The following is a 27,443-nucleotide window of genomic DNA, read 5'->3' on the forward strand; positions in this document are numbered from 1 at the left end:
TTCAGTCAGAGCTTTTATTGTCAGATAAACTTAACTGTATGAATGAAGTTAAAAATATTTATTACTACAAATGATCTGAAGTTTTTACATTTTCCATTTCAACTAACATTATATTTCCAAAGCCTAATGCATGGCATTTTTAAATACAAATATTTACAGACCATGTAACACACATTAAAAATTAAATATCTCTTTAAAACAGTGACATATAGATGTATTAGTATAATCTTATTTGAATAATAATTACTTAAGGAGATTTGCTTAACAATAACATAATCAATGAGATAACACTTTCTGAATATGAACCAATGTGGCAGATGCCCAAATCGCCAGGGCCTTAGACTCCTTGCTTCTACCCCTCATCTCATTTCTGATTTCTACCCCAATTCTAAAAGGGCCAAACATGAGATGTCCTGGGCAAAACCTTCTCTGGTTTTTATTCAAGCCATTGATGGTCTAATAGTTTAGTAGCAAGTTTTCTTAGCAAGTGATAAGGTAGTCTACTCAGTTCCCTACCTGGAGATACGCAAAATCTGGTCATGTTTTTGTGACCAACAGAAGTGCTTCGTATAACTGGGTACGTCCATGCCCACTTAGGAATGAGTTTAAATGTGGACCTTATTCTCAGTCATTAATCTAGATTATATTTAATCTGAAGTTTTGTAAAGATGAATGTGTCTTCACAAAAGTTCCTGTTGCTGGCTTATAACTAGAAGTGATATTACTATTCTTGGGACAGGGTAAGTAGTAACCCAATAATAAATGTTCTTCCTCTCCCATTGTAAGAACCAGATCACTTCTACACTATTACCAAAAAAAGAGAACATTCATTATGAAAAATGCTATCTGAACATTTGGATATCTGAGTATTATTATGTTTATATAACACATATTATGTTGCTTTTGTAAAAAATCCCAACTAGATTTTTGTTTGAACTTTTGACAACTTTGCAAAAGCTTAACTTTTACTTAACTCTACAATCTTATAAAACATTATTACTTTTTTTGTACCGCCTTTTAATTAAGAAATAAGTTTTTTTCTGATTATGAATGGAATGACATCAAATAGAAGGTTTTACAGAATATACTGGCAGATACTGTATGTATTTTGTTAGCAAAAAGTTTTGTTTTTACATTTTTAAAGTCATTTCATGTGACATATTTCAGTTTAAAGGATGGGACCAAATCTTAACATGAACATGCGATATGTTAGAAGCAGATGTATAAGTTTGTCATAAAAATGAGCAAAATCAATTTTCTTTATAACCAAATGGCAACATCTGATTGTACATCTTGGAATTCATTGCAGGTAAATGAGCGTGATCGTCTCCTAAGATTTGTTGGTCTCTGAGGTCTTCCTTCAATCAAGTCTAAATAGATGTCAGATTTCAGAAAACGTGTATAACTGTCTTGTTCCATGAGCTGATACACTCTGCTTTGTGCAGCATCAAAACTGTGGAGGGTAGGTTGAGTGATGCTGTTTGTAATGACTTCTTTTGTGTGAAAATCAAGGTTAACCTGGATAAACAGAAAAAAAGTGTGATTATAGTTAATATGCTTATATAAACAACTTTGAGAAACAGCATAGGACTGATGCAATGTTGGAGTTGGCATAGCGGGCTTAGAAGCTGATATAGTTTGGATGTGTGTAGCCTGCCCAAACCTCATGTTTAATTGTAATCCCCAGCATTGGAGGTGGAGTCTGGTGGGCAGTTATTGGATCATGGGGGTGGATTTCTCATGAATGGTTTAGCACCATCTCCTTAGTGCTGTCCTCATGATAGTGAGTGGCTTCTGGCAAGATCTGGCTGTTTAAAAGTGTGTGACACCTCACTCTCTCTCCTTTTGCGCCTGCTTCTGAAATGTGAGATAACTGCTCCTCCTCTGCCTTTTGCCATGATTGGAAGCTTCGGGAGTTCTTCTCAAAAGCAGATGCTGTTAGGTTTCCCGTATAGCCTGCAGAACCATGAGCCAATTAAAGTTATTTTCTTATAAATTACCTAGTCTCAGATAGTTCTATTTTTTTTTAGCATGTATCAAAAACTTTATTCTATCTGTGGCTGAATATTCCATTCTATAGGTATACCACATTTCATTTATCTATTCATTTGTTGGTAAACAATTGGGTTGTTTCCACATTTTGGTTATTGTGAACAGTGCTGTCGTGTTTATTGCAGTGCAAGAATGGCCTAATATAGATGCTTGGGTATTTTCCTCTATTCTTGACTAACATTTCATCTGTTTCTTCTCTCCTGGAATCCCTGGTCCTTCTTACTCTCTATGAATTTAGAATAATGGAATATTGAACTGCTAAAGAAAGATCATAGAAATAATTAAAGCATAACTCACTTTCAGAATAGGTAACTAAACCTCACAGAGGCTAAATTATTTGAGTCATGGGAAAATATGAGCTGGGGCATATTTGAGATTTTAATATGGGGCTCCTCTTTATTCCAGTGCTCATTTCATTATGTTATGATGATTTCCTCCAAGCAAACATATGCTGTAGTATGAATGTCTTTTAAAGATGTAAAATTCTTTAATGCCTTGTATCATAGCACTGCATATATATCTGGTTCTGATGGTGGTAGGTTTTCAGGTAGGGGCTTTCTTTCCCCTTGTCCATAACACAATACAACTAGCTGCCTTTTTATTAAAAAACGATGTAAAACGTTGGTTTTGGGAGAAGCACTATTTATAAAACACATATTAGAAACTTTGAAGCTCTACTTAATTAATATTTTAGGGCAGTCAAGTCATATTTGCTAGTCTTATACCCATTTTAGCAATTGTATCACACAATTACTTCACACTGAGTTTGGAGTAAAAGAAAATCTCAATTGTTTTCCACTTGAAAACTTGCCTAGTTAGGTTTACCTCATCTCTCTATTGTAAGATTTTTCTTTTAACCTGTCTTTAAGGTAGCCCTAAAGCAAACAAAACTCTGTATAAATAGACGAGCCAAAATTAAATTGGTATATGATGCAAACTTCTTGATGTCTCTTGACTTCATCACTTATAGAAATCTTTAGTTTCTATGAGAGGTTGCTTGTGCTAAAGTGATTAATATGAATAAGTGAATGAATCTAAATGTTGCAATTTATCATATTCACTCTTAGTCTAGAATGAAAATAACTCTGAAAAGTGACTCTAATTGTACTTTTCATTCTATGACAGTATCTTACAATGTCTTCCATTTGTATGGATAAATATGTATAAATAATTATCTTCCCTCCAGCAACATCATGAACATTCTGGTAGAATGTATGAGGGTACAAATTTGATAAAGACAGATTATCTAAAAAATTTAGCTCTGAATAGACATTTCTCAAAAAAAGACATAAAGTGCCATTTTGGACAAAATGTTCAACATCATTACCCATCAGGGATATGCCAGTAGAAACCATAATGAGATACCAACTCGCTTCGGTTAGAATGGCTTTTAATGAAAAAGACAAAAAATAACAAATGTTGGTGAGGATGTGGAGAAAGGGAAACTCATGCATTGTTGGGGGGCATGTAAGGTAGTTCAGCCATTAGAGAAAATAGTATAAGGGTTCCTCAAAAATTAAAAATAAATCTAACATATGATCCAGCCATTCTACTTCTAGGTATATATCTAAAGGAATTGAAATCAGCATGTTAAAGAGATATCTACACTCCCATGTTTATTGCAGCATTATTCACAGTATCCAAGAGATGGAATCAACCTAAATGTCCATCAAAGGATGAATGTATAAAGAAAATGTGGTACATATGGAACACTATTGAGGTATTAAAAAACAAAGAAACTCGGTCATCTGTGGTAATGTGAATGAACCTGGAGGACATTATATTAAGTGAAATAAGCCAGGCACACAAAAATAAATACTACATGATCTGACTTGTATATGCAATCTAATAAAGTTTCTAACATAGAAGTAGAGAGCAGAATAGTGGTTACCAAGGGCTAGGTAAGGTAGGAAGGATGGGAGGATGGAGAAAGGATGGATCAAAAGGTACAGAGATAGATAGGAAGAATAAGTTCTGGTGTTATATTACCTAATAGGTGATTATAGTGAATAATAATACATGGTATATTTCAAGATCGCTAGAAAAGAACATATTGAATATTATCACCACAAAGAAATGATAAATGTTTAGTTTGATGAATATGCTAACTGATTTTATCATTATACAATGCATACATATATTAAAAATCACACTGTATCTCATTAACATGTATAATTATTACATGTCAATTATAAATAAAATTAATAAAAATAAGTTGGGAAAAATATAATTCACAATTTAAAAATAAAATTATTAAAAATTTTTGAAAGCAATTATGCATTTTTACAGTTATCTTTACTGTACCTCTTTTGGAGCATCAGTCTGTATAAATTTCTCATATATTGCTTTTGCTTTAGGGTGAATTTGTTGAGGTCCCTTGCTTTTCTTGAAATCTTCACAGGCTATCCAAAATTCAATATTTTCCTCACTGAATTCAGTTTTAAGAAATCTGGTAAAAGCCTCTAGTCCATCTATCAAGAAAATAAATAATGTAACTATAAAATAGTATTAATGTTGGAAACATTTACTGATTGATTGATAATAAAACATAATTGCAAATATTAACAGAAAACCTACATCTTCCCTCTAATGCAGCACCGCAGCACACATCTGGCACAATATACATGAGAGACCCTCATGTAGTTTTCACAACTATAAAAGGAAAGTATTATTCCCACTGAAATAAGACCAGTATCTCACACAGGCTTAAGTTTGACTTTAGGCCTAAGAGTAAGAGGGACCCCCTATGGTGGACCTCACTTTATATCTCTTTTATCCATTCCCCTCCCAGAGTGTGAGGGGTGATTACACAGAGTCAAGAAACCATTACAGTTGGAACGGATCCTACCTACTTCTACACCATGCCTTTGGTATTCAGGATCTTGAGATTCCCTGACTAAAAGCTCTATGCTTCCAGCATTTACACAGCCTTTTCTCCAAGTCCATCTACCAAAAACACACTGACTCACTGGTATTTGTACCCTTAGGCCTGAGTATGAATAAGGCTTCAATGTGCAGGCTGGAGTGTGTACTCAAATGTGCAAAGAGCTGCTCACAGTGTGAAACCAAACCATGGGGGAAACGAAAAAGGTGGTAGGTCATGTTTATAGAGTGGAACCGTTAAGTGTCTGAAAATTTTAAATTCAAACATAATCTTCCAAGTGGCTTACAAAGTAAAGTATATTTGTCAAAGCAGAAGGATAGCATATATATTTTAAAGTTATTAGTTTCTATAGCTCCTAAGCATTTAGACATACAGCATGGGACCTCTTTTTCACTTTTTGTCTTGCCCCATAAATGTTCAGGGCAGGTATCAAGTCTTGTGGAAGACTATCTGGGCTCAAATTAGTGTTCATTTAGTTAATATGTGGCCCTGAGCATACTACCTTTTCTTTCTGTGCCTTAGTTTTTCAGTATTTCAAATTAAGATAATAATGATCCCTACCTGATAGGGCTGTTGAGAGAATTAAATGTGTTAAAATATACCAAGTGTTTGGAACAGTAAGGGGACATTAAAAAGTGCATAAGGGTTTTAGTAATGGTGGTTGTGATGATGATGATGATCTTGATAATTTTTATTTAAGGCTCACTAAGATGACATTTACATAACTAAAAAAGCAGCAGACTTTGGATTCAACCTTAAGACAATGTGACTTCAAAACTAGGGCTCTTTCAACTATCTTTTTTAACTCTACTTATTTTTAAGTCTTTTAAAAGTTAAACTTTTTTATTTTGAGAAAATTATAGATTTACATGAACTCCTAGGAAGTTCCTAGGTGAGACCCCATGTAATCTTTATCCAGTTTTCACCAGTGTAACAACTTGGAAAACTACAGTGAAATACCACATCTAGGATAGTGACATTAATTAATATAATCAAGATACAGAAAGTTACAAGTATAACACATGTTGCCCTTTTACAGCCACATTTACATCTCCCCACATGTAATTATTTTTAACTCCAGGGAACCACTAATCTGGTCTTCATTGCTATAATTTTGTCAATTCAAGAATGTTATATAAATTAAATCATGTAGTATATGTTGTTTTAGATGTTTCTATTTTCCACACAGCCTGATTCTCTGGAGATTTATTCAGGTTGATGAATGTATCAATGGTTTGTTTCTCTTTGTTGCTGTATTATATTCCATGATATGAATATACTATCATTTGTTTAACCATTCTGCCATTGAAGGTAACATGGGTTATTTCTTTTTTTTCGGTTATTACAAATAAATCTGCTACAAACATTTGTGTATAGTTTAAAAAAATGAACATAAGTCTCTATCTGGAATAAATTCCAAGGATTGAAATTGCTTGGGTGTATGGTAGTTGCACTATAGAAATGTTGAGGGAAGGGAAATACGTTCCTAATGGATTTTTCAGATAAACTTTCTCAGAATAAATCACATTTGAGTTGGATTTAAATGAGTTTTAGCAATCTTTCTTTAGATTCACTCTCACTCTCTAGTTATAGCCCATTTCTCTTTCTGCTCTCCTTATGTAGGTTATTGCATAAGGAAATATCATGAGTCCCATCTGGACTTCCCACTTGGCAGCATCTGATAATACTGACCCCCTCCTTTTTCAAATACTCTTCCACATAGGATTGTAGGATGCCATATCTCCTACTTCATACTGTGTGATCGTTTTTTTTTGTGTGTTGTCTGTTTAGGTTTAACTCCCTCTCTTCCCCATTAAATGTGCTATTTGCTAAAATTCTGTCCTTTGCATTCTCTTTTTCCTTCTTTCCTTTGTCTTCCCTATTCGCCCGTTTTCTCTCTTGACATTTTTCCTGAACTCCTTTTTTCTGACATTCAACTGTAATTTATGCATATTGTTAACACCTGTAGACAAAGTGAGCCATTAGAAACAATTCTGAAAAACAATAAAGTTTTTGTTTTACATGTTGATATCATTAAAATATTTTAATCTTCTTACAAGAAATTATTTTTAAAATCATAACTTCAAATATTCCTCTAGCTACTGACCTATCTTTTCTCCTTACAGATATAAAATCTTTGAGTAAGTTTTCTACACTTAGTCTCTTAATCCCCTCTATCTCATTTACTTTCCAACACACAAAAATGTGGTTTCTATTCAACACTTTACTTAAATTATTTTTGCCAAATTGACTTAATGTTATAGTTAGTGAACATTTTTTTTCCATCCATATGTTATTTTATCTCTCCACAACAGCAGGCACGGTAGAGTATTGCCTGTAATTCTCCTCAATGGCAGCTAAACTCCAGAGTTTCCTATTACACCTCTGACTATTGCATCCCCAAATTCTTCTCAGTTTATCCTTCTTCATCTTTCCCTTAAACTCATTTCCTGAAAAATTACTTCAACACCCAAATACAATCAATATGGAGATGATTCTTAGAACTTATCTCAAGCCTCTTTTTCCTGAGCTGCAAGTTCATATCAACCAACATGTGAAAAACATCATTTAATTGACCACTTAATTAGTCATATGAATGGTGCATTTATCACCTTTACCCAAAACCTTCCCTCCATACATTTCCCATTTAATGACGCTATCCACTCAGGGATGTAAACAGGAACCCTGGCATTTATTCTTAGGGATATTTAATTTTCCTTTTATCTCACACATAGCTGACAATCAAATCTTAAAAAATTTCCCCTTTCATATAGCCTATGTCTGTCTTTTTATTTTTGTGCAATCTGTAATTACTTTTATTTAGACTGGAACTATCTCTCACACAAATTATTATAAAAACCTCCTAACTGGTGACCCTGAATTTAGGTTTTCCTTGTCTCTTCCTCCAACCTCCAAGAGTATTATCCACATTCTCATCAGTAATATCTTTCTGCAGTACAAATTTTATTATGATTCTTCACCATTTAAAATTTCCCAATAGCGTTCATCTCTTCCTACTATGTTTTTACACTGATTTAAGCTCCACTCACAGAGAAACACGTATAGTTCCATTCATGTGCCACGTTCCTGAATCTCTTAGTTTTAGCTCCTGTTGAGAATACTTTTCCCATCCTATTCTAAATCCATAAAGCAATTTTATTAATCTAATCCATACAGCCTTTATTCATTGAGGTTGAAATTACATTTCATCTTGTCCGGAAAGACTTCACCCATCTCTAAAGAACGAGTTGGGAGTCCTTCATATATGGCCTTCTACTGTGCCGGGTAAACTTAAAATATTGTACTGCAGTTGCCTGTTAACTTTTGTTTTCCAGGCTACACTGTAACATATATAAGATGAAGACCCTTGTCTAACTTGTCACCAAATTTCCAGTACCCAACATGAGAAATAACTCAATAATTATTTAATAATACTAAAATAAATTATCAACAAATAATTGAATTATAAAAATACAGAATTATATTAAAAACATGAAACAGTTCTAGGAAATATTTTGTGTACTAAATGAAATATCAGACCTATCATATTTACAAGAGATATGGACAATCAGAGCTGGTAACATAAAAAAGCAAAAAAAAAAAAAAAACCAAAAATCCACAAAATTATGTCCTATTGTGAATACGGACAAAAATATGTAATTAAAAATATACTAGTTTATTTAAAAAGTTAACTCTTAGCTTGATGACATTAAACATTTAATTAATATTCTAGTTTCATGCTTGGCAAGCAAAATTTTTAATACATTTTAGCTGCTTCTTTGGTCATATGAAAAGGTAGAGAAATGGCTATCAGTGACAGTTTTATTTCTGAATCTATATTATTAGTTTGGAATTTAACCTCATGAGTTTTGCCAATGTGAGCCTTCTACTGAGAGTTGGGTCCTTCCTGGCATGCTAACAAGATGACAGCATCAATTTTGAGAACGTGTGAAGCTGGAGTTTGTGGTAAATGCCAGTCTATATGACTTTGGACAAGCTGACAAACATTTCTGGTGGTACACTGCTCTCTGTTGGATAGCACTATGAGTTATTGAAACATATAATGTATTCCTTACTTTGTTCAACTATCTTATTAAATATTTTTGTTTGCATCCTGAACTCCCCACTGAATAACTCATTAATTCATCGAAACAATATTGATCACATGCTATGTTCCAGACACTGGTCTAGGTACCAGCGACCAGCAATTTTAGAAGTGAACAAAGCCCTTGATTTGATATTTAATCTATAGAGCACTACCTTAAATAGAAGAACATATTACTACTAAACTATTAAGAAGAGGAGAGTCATTACAAAGTAGTGGGAACCAGACTTGTCCTCCTACCACAAATAACTATAAAACTAGAAAAAATATTGAGGCAGTAGTTTTCAAGCAGAATACAACTGGCAACAGATGAGAAGAAAAACACATGAAGTGAGTGCTAGGTTTGCTCTGGTTTTCTACCTGGGGGCATTTTTAAGACTGGAATGCATGAAGACGGAGGCTAACCACAGTAACAAGTCTTGCTGAATTGAGAAGGCAGAGATAAGAGTTTGGGCATTATGATGTATTTGGAATTTGTGGGTCAGGCTACTGAAAAAAGGAGACATGCAGGAGGGTGTGGGACAGTTTGAGTGACCTTGTACCAACTTGTTCTCTTTGGTCACTTGTAGTTCTCAAAAATAAATGTACAATGTGCTGACAATGCAACATCCAGAGATAAGAGAAACTGACCAGAATAACCCTGCTCTGTTCCTTTGCCACCCTAAAATAGGATCTTCTTTGACACTTTAGCCCGATGATACCTGTATTCCCTCGGACATAAAAACCAGGACAGGCTGCTTTCTGGGATCCCTCAGCTGCCGTGCAATTGGAACATCATAGACAAGATTTAATTCACTCTTAGCAGCTTTCCTGAGTGTTGAGGGGGCAGCTCATTATGAATACTAGGCTTCTATTATCCCTTGCTGCCTATTTGCAAGTACTAAAGTTGCTTTGCCTAACTAGTTGTATCAGTGTTCTATCACAGTGGATTTGTGCACGTAATCAAAATTGTAGCCCAAGATATAGGGGGCTTAATTGGTAACCACTGCAGAGTGAATCTGCTTTATAAGGGGACCCAGAAGCCTGCCTGCAGTTTTCCTGCAGAGCCTTGACTGAGGGCTAAGCTGCACATGAGCAGGGCAAATTTTGTGAAGTCTAGAAGAAGACAGATGCTTATGGGACTGAGGTAAATGGAGATATGAGAGTTTTGATAGGTTTGGATGACTTTGGATTTCTGGCTCAGCCATAGAAAAGACACCCAAGAAAGGTCATATTTCTGGTATACATACTATGTCTTGTCCTACTACTAAGAAAGGTCTTGTCCTCATACTAAGACAATTCTGAGAGATACCAGCCTTAAAGGATCAAACTGATCAGAAAAAAGTCAAGAGGATACAACAGTGATTTCATTCACTTCCAGAAAAATGATTCAATACTCTATAACGGAAGACCACATAATTTAGACTCCTATGTCATCCTCCATGCTCACATACAAAAAAATTAGTGATGTAAGAAAATTTTCATGACTTATTATCAATATTTTGTTTGTTGATAAAATATCAATAAAAACTGATCATGAGGTATCTAAAATGTTGGAAATAGCAGACAAAAACTTTAAAAAAGCTCATATAAATTTTTTGAAAAACACAAAGGTTAAAAAAGACCTAAGACAAAATTTAAGCTATAAAAAGTAATCAAGTTGAAATTCAGGAAATAAAATGTAAAAAAAAATATTAAAAATAAAAAATATTGGATGGTCATGGCAACAGATTAAAGACTGCAGAAGGGATGGGTATGTTAGCAGATAGTTGGATAGAAGACAGATTGACTTAATCTAAATAAGGTAGGACAGGAGGAGAAGAAAACAACAACAAAATGAGGAAACAAATAGAAAATAAATAGTAAGATGTTAGATCCAAGCTCATATATATCAATGAGGAGATAACATTTAAATGAGCTAAACATTCCAATTAAAAGAGATTATCTGACTGGGTTAAAAAGTAAAAACAGACTACATATTGGCAACAAGAGACACATTAAATTAAAAGTATCAGGAAGATGAAGAAAATGGATAAAAATGTTACACAGTGCAGAGGTTAAGCATAAGAAATCTGAATAAAAAATCTTCACATGGCTTGAAAAAGTAACTTCAAAATAAAGAGTATTTCCATGTTGTAATTTTTAAGTGACCAATTATTACTAGTACATAACAATCCTAAACATATATGAACTTAATTTAGAGCTTCAAAATACATGAAGCAAACTCATAGAACAGAAGTAGAAAAATTCACAATTTAGGTATAGATTTTAATTCTGCTTACTCATTAATTCATAGAAAAAAGTAGACAATATCAATGACAATATATAAAACTTAAACATCATTAGACTGAATTGAAAAATTACAAAATAATCTACCAAACACATCTTTTCAAATGCACAAGGAATATTATCCCAAATAAACTCTGTGTTAGACTCATAATATGAGCCTAAATGAATTTCAAAAAGCTTGATACCTTACAGATATGTTCTTTGCCCACAAGGGGTTTGAATTAATAATTGACACTAGTAACATAGATAAAAACAAAACAAAAACAAATATTTGAAAATAAGCACACAATAACCAGTGTGTTTGTGATAAATATGTAATAAACACACTAACCTACATGTTAGAGAAATCAGAAGAAAAATTAGAGAAATATTTATACTTGAATTATAGTGAAAGTACAGCAGATCAAAAATTTGTGAGATGCAGCTTAAACAGAGGTTAGAGAGAATTTTATTGCACAAAATGGTGGTCTAGTAAAAAAAAAAAAAAGAAAAAAAACAGGAATAGTATAAAAATTAAGATCTAGGTTTCCACCTTAAGAAACTTGAAAAGAAGAGCAAATTAAATACACAGTCAGTAGAAGAAAAAATAAAAATAAAAACAAGAGGAAAAATATATGTAATAGAAAAACTACAGAGCTTAACAAAGCCAAAGTTGGTTCTGTTAAAACATTAATAAAATAAAACCCCTAACAAGAGTCTTTCATATTAGGAAGCAAGCCATAAATATTAGTATAGATCTTACATATATTACAAACAAGTGAATATTATCAATGACTTAATGTCAGTAAGTATAATTTATATGGCATAGGGAAATTGTTTAAAAAAATGATAAACCTATACCCAAACTGACACTTGAAGAAGTGGAAGATCTGGTAGCCCTAATTCAATTAATAGATTTTATAATAAAACATTTATCTCCCCCCCAAAATACCTGGGACCCAATTTAGTAAATTCCATCAAACATTTAAGAAAAAAAATGTATTTTAAACTTATATACTTGCTTTGAGAAAATTGAGAGGAGATGAACACTTTCCACCTCATTTTATGAGATGAGGATAACTCTAATACCGAAACTTGTCACTCTGCCCCATAAAAAAACAAAGACTAAGAAAGAAGTTAAGAAAATTACACAATATCTCTCATGATTATAGAAGCAAAGATTCTACACAAAGTATATGTTTAAAATCCAGCTATTTATAAAGAAGGTGCAAATATTCTGGCATTATGGCTGAAAAAAGTTGAAATAAATGTTGTAGCTTTGTCTGTTCAACTCATTTTAACTTAGATTACCACATTTTTTTCAATGTTTATAGCTGTCTAGAACTATTCCTCATGGTCAATCACAATTACTAATATAAAAAGTTCCATATAAAATAAACAAGAAGAATAAATTTCTATTGGTAGAATTACGGTAATAACTAAGGGGTTTCGCATTTATAACATGTTTAGAGGTTTTGAAGGTTAAGTGTTACTTATATACATTACCTCATTTAATTTTTATAACAGATACATGGAATATGTCTTATATTCATTTACTTAGATGTGACAACTGAGATTCAGATAAGTTCAATTGCCCCAGATTTCATACATACGTGTAAATATGCATATATATATATGCCCCAGATTTCATACATATGTGCGTATATATGTATATATGCATATTTTTCTCAGGAAGGCATTGTTTCCTTTGGTAGGCAGAGAAATAACCCTCCAAAGGTGTTCATGCCCTAATCTCCAGGACCTGTGGGAAAAAAGGAACTAAATATAGTTCGGGACCTTGAGATGGGGGAGATTATCAAGGTAGATCCACCTAATCACATGAGTACTTAAAAGCAGAAGAGGCAAAAGAGTAGATCAGAGAGATGTGACCTAAGAAGGACCTGACTCTGCTGCCGGCTTTGAGTATGAAGAAGATGGTCATGACCCAGGAAATGTAGTGTATTCTAGAAGGTGGGTGTCTTAGTCTGTTTTGTGTTGCTATAAAGGAATGCCTGAGGCTGGGTAGTTTATATAGAAAAAGGTTTATTTTACTCACAGTTCTGCAAGTGGTATAAGAAGCTTGCTGGCATATGCTTGGCTTCTGGTGAGGGTTTTGTGCTGGGTCAAAACATGGTGAAGACCAAAGAAGAAGTGGGCATGTGCAGAGAGGGATCAAACCCGAGGGGCATCCTGGCTTCATAACAACCTGCTCTCGAGGGAACGAATCCATTCCCCTGAGAACCAATCCAGTCTTTCAAGAGAGAAAACTCACTATTGTTGAAACTGCATCAAGCCAATCCTGGGGGAACTTCTCCCATGATAGAAACAAGTCCCCTAGGTGCCCTCTCCCAACATCACCACATTGAGGATCAAATTTCAACCTGAGATTTGGGGTGGGGGGGAGAAACAAACCACATCCAAACCATAGCAGTGGGAATGAACCTCAGTTTGCAGCCAGCAAGGGAAGGAAGTAGTTGGTCTATACCTGCAAACAGCTTAATTCTGCCAGCAATCCAAATGAGCAGAAACGGGATTCTTCCTTAAACCCTCCAAAAAAAGAATAGCCTGCTGACATCTTGATTTATTTTGATCAAACCCATACTGGACTTCTAACACAACTTTAAGATAATAAAATTGTGTTGTTTTAATCACTGTAGTTGTGGTAAGTTGATATAGCAGCAACAGGAAACCAATACAATCCTCAAATTATTCTTTTTGTATCACCATTTATTCCTCCTTTATATAGACCTTATCCTCTTTGTCATGAAGCATGATTTTTTAATGTTGTAAGCAATCTTTTTAATGTATTAGAGTTCCAGGAACTTACTGTTTAGGAAATCAGTAGTTAGACAAAGACATGACAACCTACAGAAATCCCTAAGCTTTATAGTATGGAATGATTTCAGCCACTACCACGAGAAAAGGATGACACAGGTCTCTTCTGCACCACGGCCTCTTCATTGGATGTTTTCAACTGGACAAAGGGAGATCCTGCCATTTCTTTTCCTCAGTAAATTTACCATGAGCAACAGATGTTAGCAGTTACATATTAGTTAACTAACTAGAGAGACAAAGGAAGGTTGGGCTCAAAAATAATTTGACAAGGCATTGTAAAACTGACAAGCAACTTACAGAACTTGTCTGCAGTCCTGAGATGCTAGTAAGATAATTTCTAGTCAAACACAACTCTCTGCTGAAGGCCTTACTGCTAAGTGATTCTTTAATGAGTCAGCAAACTCTGACCACTGAGAAGCAAGAGTGATCAAGTTGCTCTTCTTTCTCTAGCTCAGTTAGTGCATTCTTTTCAAGATTGATTTATCACACTGAGTATATGCGTTTCTCAGACTGTAAAAGGGAAATATAAATGAACAATGGTTCTTTGAGGCATTTTGATACATTGTACATTTCCTCCAAATACCTAAAAATATATAGGTTTTCAGAGTAAAGTTAATGGTCTAGCTACAAAATAATTGCCAAAGTGAACAACAGGGCATCAGATGTGCTGATTTTACTGTGGCTTATTAATAAGCACATAAGCACCCATAGGGATTATTGTTCCTTAGAACGTTCCTATTTGATTTTCCTTCCCACAATCCCTTTCACCACCTGCATTTGAGAACTTGGACTTGTATAAAAGCAATTTGTGTCATGAATTGTCCAAGACTATATTCTTTTAATTTTTGAAAGCTAAATTGCAATATCCTCTCAAGACTTCAAGTAAACCTGGAGCCTTATGATGACTTTAGGAAATAAGCTGAATAAGTATTGTTTAGCTGCTGATTGACAGCAGCTTGATAATTTATTTCTTTTCCATTTTGTAACTGAAGGGATGGTTTTATTACTTAGTCTATGGTTTTACTTGTCTTCTTTTTTTTTTTTTTTTCTAATTTTGCCCCCTCTGTCTTCTATAATGATCTTGGAATAAAATAAGGAGACTAAGACAAAACATGCTGACATGCTATGTTAGTTCATTTTGCATTGCTATAAAGGAATACCTGAGGCTGAGTAATTTATAAAGAACATAGATTTATTTAGCTCATGGTTCATCAGCTCTGCTTCTGATGAGGCCTCAGGAAGCTTTTACTCATGGAGGAAGGCAAAGGGGAAGCCAGTGTATCACAAGAGGCAGTGAGAAAAAAGGCAGGTCTCAGGCTTTTGTAAACATTCAGCTTGCATGTTAACTAAAAGAATGATAACTTGCTTATTACTGCAAAGACAGTACAAAGCCATTCATGAGGGATTCGCTCCATGACCCAAATATCTCCCACTAGGCTCACCTTCAGCTTCAGAGGTCACATTTCAGCATGACATTTGGATAGGTCACACAACCAAACCGTATCACATGCCTTTCAAACCCTAAATTGTAACTGAAATATAATTTGAAACGTGGGGCAATGTTTAGGTCTGTAAAAGAAAACCACCACAAAAAAACAATAATCTATGCACCAACTGGCCTAAACTTTCAGCAGTTAGCCGTAGCCTCTGCCCAGAACTACTTAAAACAAATTCTTCTTGAGAATTTTCCCTTTAATAAATATTTAAGATAAAATGGAAACCAGCTATTTACCACCTGTACTTAATCTTTCAAATTGCTAAAGTATTTGTCCTTTTTCTAAGTTAATATCCATTTTTTTACTAGACTTAACTCTAAAAAACATTCTGTTAATTTATCTCTGATAACTATCTTCAGAGCCGATAGATCTTTCTAATTTTTTAATAGAATTCTAAAATGTCGTATTTCTTATTGCAGGGTCAGTATCTTAGTATGCTTTGCTTAATAGTTGCTATAAAGTAGATTTCTGAAGAGAATTTCTTGGCTAGATATTAAGAAAAAACTGGAAGCAGGACAACAAAATAATTGTGAGAAGATTTTCAGGTAATCCTAATTAAAAAGAAAACAAAAAGTAGTCATATGGAAATGTGCCTTCTGCTGATATTAAAAAGCATACCATTAGGCGTTATTGATCTGTTTGTTTATGATATAGGTCCTGCCTTTCCCCATTTCACAATAAGAGGCATTTTAGCTTGTCCTTGCTTGTTCCTCAGTTACTATTTAAATGGAAATTAAAGCAAAGTTGGCAAAATAAAATGCCAGTTACGTTACAAGGAAAGACCAACCTGTTTCAAGGTCATATTTCCAAAGAGGAAAGAAAGTATGTTTTGTTTGGCTCATAAATAAAGTCGCACTGACCCAGTGAAGGCATAAACGTTTTCGATTTTAATCTACTGCACTCTGGCCACATGTTATGCATAAGCATGGATTGATCAGTTTTTAAATATCAAATTATTCCTAAAGTGAGTTCTTAAATAATTTTCATGATTTCAGAAGAATATGACCATTACTTCTATAATTAACAAATCAGAATTATCATAAATTTTTTGTACTGTCAGCTAAAAGAAAATGCCCAGAAGCCAGATAGCTGAAATTGTTATTTATTAAAATAACTTTTAACCTATAATTACTGATTTAAAAAAAAACTTAGTCTGAACCTGAGAACTGTGTTATATATTTAAACAGTATTTACAAGTTAGGAGTTTTGAGTGTTCATTAAGGTCTTAGCACATTGCTATATGCCTTTTATTGGCACAATTCCATTTAATTTTCACATCACCCCTACGGAGTAAGTCTTGTTATACTCATGTTTATAGATGAAGAAGTTGACGTTCAGAGAGTTAACTTGCATTAAATCTTACAGATGGTAAAAGATAGTGTAAGTGCTTGAACCCAGGTTCATCTTATTTAAAATTACAGGACCTTTACAACTAAACTGCCATAAAGAAAACAAAGTCCTTACTGTTGAGGAATATGGAGATTAATGGGCAGGACAGGCATGTATGAACTAAGGACTGAGGAAGGACAATTAAAAGAGTGACTTATTCTGTTCAAAGTAGCAGAGGAAAATCAACTTGCATAAAATTCAAATAGAAGTCTTCCAGAAAATAACATAAACATTATTTCAAATAGAGTCCTTCACTAATTCACAGGCATGAGTGTCGACTCTGTGCCATCTGCTGTGCTCTGAAATATTATGCAAAAGCCCTTTGTTACTATGGTTAGTCTTGTGCTTGATACAGACATTTAAAGTGAAGTCAGCATACTAATATCAAGAAAAGTGCTATGTATGTTCTGAGTGCTCATGATGCATTAACTAAAGTGAATGGATTTTGTTGGCATAATATGAATATAATAGTAAAGAAAAAATACTAATTCAAGAAATGAATAAAGGATGAATGAGAAAGAAGTTTATTAATTAAAATTTTAAGTAAATAACTTTTTTAAAGTAATGTGCAGTGCTGTACATTTTCCCAGCACATTAGTTACTTATCCCAGCACATTAGTTACTTCCTGTTTCTCTTACTCACTTTGGGCAGCTGCATTAAGTCAGTTCACAATGGAACCATTTCTCATACAGAGGCAGTAACTTACTAAACAGTCCTTTAGAAGGCGGCAGTGGTGAATGCAGCTGCCAAAAGTGCTTGATAGAACCTGGGATTAGAATTCACACTGGAAGAAGCTGGCTCAATGTGTCATACAAATATGAAATGCTTGTAATTGCATGTTTCTAAATTGAAACTCTGGCATCTGTTGGAGTATTTTTCTGATGCCAAGAAACCAAATGAAACAAAAAGTCTAGAAAATCTGAAGTTGGAAACCCAAGTACCGTATAATATCCGAAGTACTAAGTTGCATTGTTTCTTCTGTAACATTTGGCTTTGTAGCTCTGATTTGCCATAGAATGTGATTTCTTTTGCCATAATAAATGGTTTATGTGATGCGTTATAATTAGGACTGGGTTTTATTTATTTTTAATCTTTAGATAAATTAGGAAATTGAGTGCTTGTTGGACAGGCATGGTGGCTCATGTCTGTAATCCCAGCCCTTTGGGAGGTCGAGGCATGTGGATCACTAGGTCAGCAGTTTGAGACCAGCCTGGCCAACATGGTGAAACCCTGTCTCTACTAAAGATACAAAAAATCAGCCAGGTGTGGTGGCACGCTTCTGAAATCCCAGCTACTCGGGAGGCTGAGGCAGGAGAATCGCTTGAACCCAGGAGGTGGAGGTTGCAGTGAGCTGAGATTGCATCATTGCACTCCAGCCTGGGTGACAGGGTGAGATTCAATCTCAAAAAAAAAAAAAAAAAAAAAAAAAAAAAAAAAAAAAAAAAAAAAAGTTGAGTGCTTGTGCTTGTTATGGGTTAGCTTGAGTTAGAAATTTAAATTTTTAGAGCACTGAAATTCTTTATCTTGCAGAAAATTGGTAACCAAAAATTAGGAACTGTAACTTGAAAAGCCACAAGGTGAAAAGTATAAGAAAAAGTACTCATTTCCTCCCCAAAAAGTGAAGTATGCATTTCCTTGTAGTCTTTACTCAAACCTAGTAATACGTATTTTCCAAAGTATAGTCAGTTTGTATTTTTAAATACAGGATGTGCAATGACTTACATATTCTACTTCCATCCTACATGTTACAAATTGTTTTCAGAAGTTACTTAGAACCACAATTCAGAGATTAAAAAGTTCAAGTAAATATTTATTAATACAAAAGGTAAAACTATTGTAGTTTTTAGCAATGACTGGATAAAAGGGTACACAAGGAAAAGGAACAGTTATGTAGTAGTGGAAAGATTGTCTAATTGATAGAAATTCCCCTCATGAGATAGAACATTTTCATTCAGATAAGCAATTATCAACAATGTGAGCTGGTTAGAAAATCTCTTTCTGTAAATCAGCCTTCCATATTTTAGGTGTGCACTTAGAAAACCCTGCAAAACTTTTGATAAGGTTTACCACGGACAAAAAATGTTCAAACTCTACCCTGTTCTCTTTTTACAAGTCTTGTTCATCCTCCTCTATTTTGCATCTATTACAGACATCGTTATCTTCCTATTATAATAAAAATGAAATCTAGAAATCTTTGGCTCATCCTTCTTTGTTTCCTATTCCTTCATCTTCTCACTCTATAACATACATACACATTGATTAAGTCACTAAGTTTATCCATTTTTTTTTCCTAAGGGAGTCCTTACTTTGAATTTAGCTTTTATATAACAACTTTGTAGGTAGTCTATATTACATGCATGGACTTTTACCTTTCTAACCATCAGAGTTATCTTTTTAACACACAAAGGCTTCCAAAGTTTGTTCCCAACTTAATTATATAATGTGTTTATTATTCTTTGCCTCAGAGTAAACTTACTGCTTTTCCAGAATCATGTCAAAATCTCTTAGTACTCTAAGTGTTTCCTTGCCTTTATCTCAAGAATTACCTTTTGCCTGTTGAATTATTGCATACATCTATTTAATCTCTTTTAGTGATCTTCTAAAGCCTACATGATATACTGCAAGTTCTATATATTTAAAAAAACTGTTTAGCAAGTTATTTTAGAAGTTATGTATTATACAGCAGTATCATTTTACTTTCAAAGGTGCCTACACAGAGCCATATACATATATGTATACAAATAAAAACACATATGTGTGTATATCTCTATATTTTATTGGCATCAACTTATTTTATAAGTTCAAATTGATAAAATTAACTTTTATAAAGCTGGTGAGAAGACTGATAAAACTAAATTAAAAATTTATGATTATGAATGACAGATATAGTTCGATATTTAATTTTTGATTTGTTACTACTTTTTAAATTTAGATAGCCCTTAGAAATTACTGGTTTATATACATGTAGTATTAAACTACAAATTTTTATTATTCATTATTATTCAGACAAATTTGACAACAAATAAAAATAGCAGAAAAAAATAGACTAATAGCTCCATAGAACCAAATAAGAAACAGAATTTAAATTATTGACGGACTTCATTGTGTTAAAATTTACTATGTAACATTCCTGAGATCATTTTATAAAGTATTTTATTCTTCAATAGATTTAGATTTACAGAAATATTTTGCAGAAGGTATCAGGGGAACCAGACCCCAATATTTCAACATAGGTTCTTTTCTATTTTCCCTAAGTGTTGGCCAGTCTGAGAAATAAAGGGAAAGAGTACAAAAGAGAGAAATTTTAAAGCTGGGTGTCCGGGGGAGACATCGTATTGGCAGGTCCCATGATGCCCCCGGAGCCACAAAACCAGCAAGTTTTTATTAGCAATTTTCAAAGGAGAGGGAGTGTACGAATAGGGTGTGGGTCACAGAGATCACATGCTTCAAAGACAATAAAATATCACAAGGCAAACGGGCAGGACAAGGTCACAAGGTCAGGGCAAAACGACAATTTCTGATGAAGTTTCATGTCCCACTGTGCAAGTATTGTCATCGATAAACATCTTAACAGGAAACAGGGTTCAAGAGCAGAGTACCACTCTGCCTAGAATTTGCCAGGCTAGAATTTCCTAATCCTAGCAAGCCTGGGGTCGCTGCAGGAGACCAGGGCATGTTTCATCTCTATCTACAACTGCATAAAGCAGACACTCCCAGAGTGGCCATTTTAGAGGCCTCCCCAGGGAATCCATTCTTTTCTCAGGGCTGTTAATTGTTAATATTCCTTACTGGGGAAAGAATTCAGCGATATTTCTCTTACCCATTTTCGGCAATAAGAGAAATATGACTCTGTCCTGCCCGGGTCCCAGGCAATCAGACCTAATGGTTATCTCCCTTGTTCCCTGAACATCGCTGTTATCCTGTTCTTTTTCAGGGTGCCCAGATTTTGTATTGTTCAAACACACATGCTTTACAAACAATTTGCACAGCTAACACAATCATCACAGGGTCCTGAGGCGACATACATCCTCAGTTTATGAAGATGACGGGATTAAGAGATTAAAGTAAAGACAGGCATAGGAAATTATAAGAGTATTGATTGGGGTGGGGAAGTGATAAATGTCCAGGAAATCTTCACAATTTATATTATTCTGCCATAGCTTCAGCTGGTCCCTCCTTTTGGGGTCCCTGACTTCCCACAACAAGAAGGTAGTATAGAAGGTAGTACAGATTTAGAAGAAGGTAATATGCCCCCCATTCAATGTCCCCCTGTTATTAATATCTTATGTTGGTATGGGACATTTGTTGCAGTTACTGAAACAACACCATTGCATAATTTTTAACTGAAGTTTATACTTTACTCATTTTTTTAAGTTTTAAAAGAGTTAAACTATGTGACTAAAATTTGAATAAAATAGAATTATCAGAACACCTCCCTGAATCATTTGATTTCTGTGGAATAGAGCAAAAATCAGCAACCTTTCTGTTTTGATCTCATGGATATATTGTCTGTTACCCTAAGACACCATCCCTTTCAAATTGTGTTTTTCAATAAAGAATTATTTTGGTTTTAATTTCCTAACTAAATTATATTGTTTAATGCCCCATTCCTATACTGATTCTTTGCTTGGATGGTCTCCTTCTGTCCTTGTTCAGCTAGTGAATTTTGATTAATCCCCTAAAATCTAGGGTAAAAACCATCCATCCTGTGGTTTCATTCCTAAAACTGCTAATAATCGATTTATGATGGTTCTAATATTAACTGTTTTTGTCAAATTGAATACCCAAATTTCCATTGTATCTAGTTTGATTTATCACTTCATTTCTCATTTGACTAAACTGAATAAATTTTGTTTCCTTTTAATAGACATAACATACAGAATTTGAGAAAAGTATGCATTTTATAAAATTTTATAAAAGAAAATTTTATAAATGGAAATTTGATAAAATTTGATAGAGCAACATCTTTCTTGAAGTGTGTGTGTGTGTGTGTGTGTAGGATCTTTCTCTTTAACTATATATATATATGTATATATATATATTCACACACACACACATGCACACTTTTCTACTAGAGTCAAATAAATAGAAATAAACTGAATTTAACCATTGCAAACAAAAGGCTTGTTTTAGGTGATTATTTTAAGCTTTACAATTTAATATTATTATAAGCATTGTAATAAAAAATAATTGGATTAGGGGAAATTGAGTAAAATAATACTTGTAATATAAATTCTGTGAATTCAATATAATATATTTAGTGTTGTAATCATGACAGGTGATAATATCCAGTGGGTCAGTGCTGATTTCTTTAAATGTGTCTCTTGATTTAAATTGCAGATAGTTTACTGTTCTTTAATATTACCAGTAGAGAAAAGAGAGAGTAGCAGATTTGATTTTGTCCTTTTGCTTTTTACCACTTTTAAAGAAGAAAGATTACAGAATGCTAGGTGAGGATTTTCTGTAGGAATAATCATCCTGCTAAATCTTATGCTTTGAATGAGTAATGAAAGTATGATGAAATTATTATATACTAATTTATTAAGTGAAAGAAATCCTGTCTATATGTTATTGTCAATTGAAATTTTAGCCCTCTAATTGATCATCATCCAGTCGTAAGTAGACTGGAAACAGAAATAAAAAAGATTATTAAGCTGGTTAGTAAATATTATTTTTTATAATAGCAGCAATCATTGACATTTCTGTAGTGTCCAAGATTTATTGGTTTCTTATTCATCATCTCATTTATTCCTAACAGAAATCTATTTCTGTTGGAGCTAAAAACGTTATCTTCATTTAAAGTGGAGGAAGCTGAAAGTCAGAGTGATTAGGAAGCTTAACTAAGATTATACAACCATTTATGTTTTAGGAGAAAACTAAAACTTGAATTTCACTGGAACTCACGACTAACTTCTAGAAACAAATTCAGTTATATTCTTTTCCAGGGGATGTGCTAAGTTTAGGAATCCACAAATGAAAAGATGTATGTTTCCTTCTAATAAATACTTATATTATAAAGAAATTAATCCCAGTCCTCTTATTTTTGTTGTTGTTTTGTTTTCTTTTCTCTTCCTCTGACTGGTGAAGAGTCTAAAGGGCAGTGCAGTACCAAAATGTTGAATATAAGAGGAGATTTTAAAATAAACACATTTGGGGGACATGAATTATGGAAGCAAGTTTTACACAAGTTATTGTAATTAATCTATAAAGAACATATCTGAAACTGAACCAAAACAATGGGAGCAAGAAAGTGAGTACGGGGCAAGTTTGACATAGATTTGGCAAGAATTTAACAATAGTTTAGAAATTGTTGTATACTGGGGCTGGGCACAATGGCTCACGCCTGTAATCCCATCACTTTGGGAGGCCTAGATGGGTGGATCACTTAAGGTCAGGTGTTCGAGACCAATATGATAAAAATACAAAAATTAGCCGGGTGTGGTGGCCTGTGCCTGTAATCCCAGCTACTTCAGAGGCTGAGGCAGGAGAATCCCTTGAACCCAAGAGGTGGAGGTTGCAATGAGCTGAGATTGTGCCAGTGCACTCTAGCCTAGGCTACAGAGCAAGACTCTGTCTCAAAGCACAGAAACAAAACAACAAACAAACCAAAAAACAAAAAAGAAAAGAAAACAAAAACAAAAACAACAAAAAATGAATTGTCGTATACTGGAAATGAAGAAAAGTGAGTACAGTAGTTAGGGAAGGCTATTTAAGTTACTTTTCCCCAAAACAGGAAGTGATAGTAGCTAGTCTTAGAGTGAAATACAAGGAATAAAAGTTTAACTTTGTCAGCACAAACTTTCTTACCACTACTCTCCATTCTCATTGATTACATCCTTACCTAAGTTTAAGCCTTGATTTCTCTACCTATAAATATTACAATTCAGAGGCAGCCATGTACTTTCATTGGCAGAGGGAAAGTTTTCAGGTATCGTCTACAGATATAGAATTTTTATATCACTAAATTCAGAAGAACATGAAAAGGTCACCAAGACCTTATAAAGAGTTGGACAATTAAGGAAGGGAATAAAACAAAAAAATTATGTCAGAAAAGAAAAGTTGTTGTTACATTAAATGGAGCACAGTATTTGAGGGTAAATTACAAATATTCCACTCCCAACTGTCCTGGCAACAGGAATCCTTTCTTCCATTAGACACCTTAAAATTGTCACAGACACAGGCAATGCTACAAGGAGTAGTTAGAGTAGTCAGGCTAACCTCATCTTGGAAGGGTCTGGGAAGAGCTGGGAAATGATTGTATTTCAGACAAAGACTAAGGTAAGAAACTGGACAAGTTTAAGGTGCAAAAAAACAAGCTGTGGGCTTGAGGTGGATGTTTGGTAATGATAAAGCATTGCTTTTTTAGCAGACTCTGACAAGTTCAGAGTGGAGAATAATAAATCTGTGATTGCCTAGCTGCATCACCTGCTCAGTTCAGTCTTTCTATCTGAAAGAAAGCATAAAATGAATAAAGATAACAAAGTTCACTCACTTGCTACCTTATGTAAATTGATCCTGAAGAGTGGCAATCCAGGGAGCCTGCCTCCTAAGCCATGCTCTATTATCAGTGTTCCAGAGTCAAATGAGGCCTTGATGCTTGTCCTCACCCTCCATCTCATAAACAAAGTTCCACCTTAAATACACACTAGATTCTCAACATTTCTACAAAATTCTGCTTTAAAAATAGACAATTGATGCGAAGTACAGAATGAAGAATTTATAAAAGTTTTTTAAAACTGTGTTTATGGGGCCGGGCGCAGTGGCTCACGCCTGTAATCCCAGCACTTTGGGAGGCTGAGATGGGTGGATCACGAGGTCAGCATATCGAGACCATCCTGGCTAACACAGTGAAACCCCGTCTTTACTAAAAATACAAAAAAAAATAGCTGAGCGTGGTGGCGGGAGTCTGTAGTCCCAGCTACTCGGGAGGCTGAGGCAGGAGAATGGCATGAACCTCGAAGGTGGAGCTTGCAGTGAGCCAAGATCGCGCCACTGCACTCCAGCCTGGGTGACAGAGCGAGACTCTGTCTCAAAACAAAAAACAAAAATAAACAAATACAAAAACTGGTTTATGTGGGTTTCCTGTATGTCCATCAAAAGAATTACTTTATATTTTTAATCCTTGAACAATGAAACTAACATGAATAGTTCGTTAATCATGAATTTGATAAAACCGAATATTTCATTCAAAAATCAGAAAAATTTAAAAACTGAAACTGGCTACAGTATAAATAACTAATATTTCATCCACAGCAGGTAATTCTAAACAAAATGAGACCTTTTAAAAAAATTTCCACTATTTGACTTTTCTATTATTTAGTTCTGTTGATCAGAAAATTGAATTACTGAAAATTAACAATCAGACAAAAATTTTGTGACCTATTGTTTCGGATAATTACATGCATAGTTTGTGTAATTTTCCATTAAGCAATAAAATATTTGGTGAAAGTACCACTAACCTCTATGGGAAAGCAGTTTGTCAAATGATTCACCCCATTTCACTGCCTCTTCAGGGGAGACTCTGTATAAGAAACAAAATGTTTTATAATGGAGTGTGCAGAAAGTCTGTTTATGAATCTGTTCTAACATATGCTATTGTACTGCTCTTTTCAATGATATTTCACAGTTTCTCCTTTGATTATAATATAATGAAAATTGTATTTACATTAGAAACTTTGAAAACATTGTTCAATTTTCTTTTGGAATTTGTCTGTTGAATAATGTGTTAAAATAACATTAATTTTTCTCATGGATATGTGTGTTGTTTTATTTTTTAATTAAAAATTAATCCTTTTTTAGGTTAAAAAGCACAGAGAACAAATATAAAGAAATCAGGTCAACTATCTGTTTAAATTCAGCAAGTAGAAAAAAACTAAACTCACAGTATCTTTCAGTTAAAAAAAAAATTGTACTGCAATTTCCTTGAAGCTGTAACCACGCTAGGCTGCAAATTTTTTTTAAAACGGATACAGGAAGTTTGACTAATAAAGTTTCAAAGGGATAAGAAGTATATTTTAATAGAAAAAATATTCTAGAGATGTTGATAATGTGGAGAATTGAATATATTTTTTCAGATCTTTTTTATTATACTCAATTTGGAAGAATTTGTATGAAACTAGTATATAAGGTTTTTGCATTTTTTTGAATTAAATAAATGCTAAGTATTAAAAGACATTGTTTGTGCTTTACTTGCTATAATGGGGGTGTTTTTTCAAACTACTAAAGAAAGAGATGAATAGCTCTCTATTATGACAATATTGCATTGTGAAAACTCTTAAATTAATGAGCATTTTATCAGGTTATAAGGAGTAAAATATATCATTTAAAACTGACAGGCATATAATTTTAAAAGAGCAGCTTTAAGTGTTCATACGATTATTCAATTCAAGCGATTTAATTCAAGTGATTTAATTTTATGAAATATTTCTAGTCTCTTCAAATGAAATTTCTAACTTTCCTTATATTACTGTGTAATTTTCAATAAATCAGAAATCTCTAATTGCATTTTTCTTAAATCTTTAATGATGGAATCACCAAAATCTTCCTCAAAATACTGAAAATTTACTCACCTTGTTTCTTTGGCCAAGTGCTCAGATCTACTGGAGCGGGTGTCTTCATGAAACTCAGGTTTCAGCACAAGAAGACTTAGTCTATTTCTTTTTTCTTTAGCTCTGTAATAAAAAGGACTTCGTGTCAGGACAATTTAGATGACAGTTAAAATCTCTCCTGCTGACTACCAGAAAATTTTGTAATTGGTAAAAACCCACGCCCACTTATACCCATTCCCACACACTCATGAATCCCATTTAAATACTGTATTTGTGGAGGAATGAGGGTAATATATGAAAATGTTTCTCCTTTTGCTCACTGACAATCAAATATTTGAGATTATATTTCAATAAAGATTGTACTAGTTCCTCTGTGTGGCTAAAATTATTACACTTTTTTTTTATGAGAACACTTTAGATTTCACAGTTTGTTGTTTAAACCTAAGAAATAAAAAGGTGTTTTTTTCCCAAATTATAACAATACGATCAATATATTTTCCACCCAATAGTTCAAAAACAAGAGATAATGAATCTTCAACCTCAATTATACTTTCAAAAGTATAAGGCTGACTTAAAATTGTATAATTTTACCTGATTTTGGCTTCTTTGCTTGTTTCTTCTTTTCCTGAACCATGTATTAACTTGAAAAAAGTTTTTTCTTTTGATTCACACATATTTATTTGAGAAAAGAAAAGCAATGTTGTTTCCATCTTCTCTCTAAAATGAAGAGATGTCTAATTTATTACATACTTCTCTAGTTCATTTATTAATACTATTCCATACGTATACATAGTAGAATAAAAAGTTATCACAACTCTTACAGTAATGTTTACAAAAAAGAAGTCAAGAGCTGTGTTTCTTTCTGCCTCTGCAGAAATGCAGAACT

General features: G+C 33.7%; 1 protein-coding gene across 1 annotated transcript; it reads right to left on the minus strand.

The window, feature by feature from the left end:
- RGS18 (regulator of G protein signaling 18) lies at positions 1-27,443 on the minus strand. The gene is made up of 5 exons (XM_030818422.1): positions 27,149-27,443; positions 26,579-26,680; positions 25,469-25,530; positions 4,357-4,523; positions 1-1,518 (listed from the first exon to the last, which is right to left on the minus strand). Exons 1-5 carry the CDS (start codon positions 27,265-27,267, stop codon positions 1,261-1,263), a joined length of 708 nt encoding a protein of 235 aa, XP_030674282.1. The 5' UTR covers positions 27,268-27,443; the 3' UTR covers positions 1-1,260.

Source organism: Nomascus leucogenys, chromosome 9 (genome assembly GCF_006542625.1).
Source record: "Nomascus leucogenys isolate Asia chromosome 9, Asia_NLE_v1, whole genome shotgun sequence".
Taxonomy (NCBI): Eukaryota; Metazoa; Chordata; class Mammalia; order Primates; family Hylobatidae; genus Nomascus; species Nomascus leucogenys.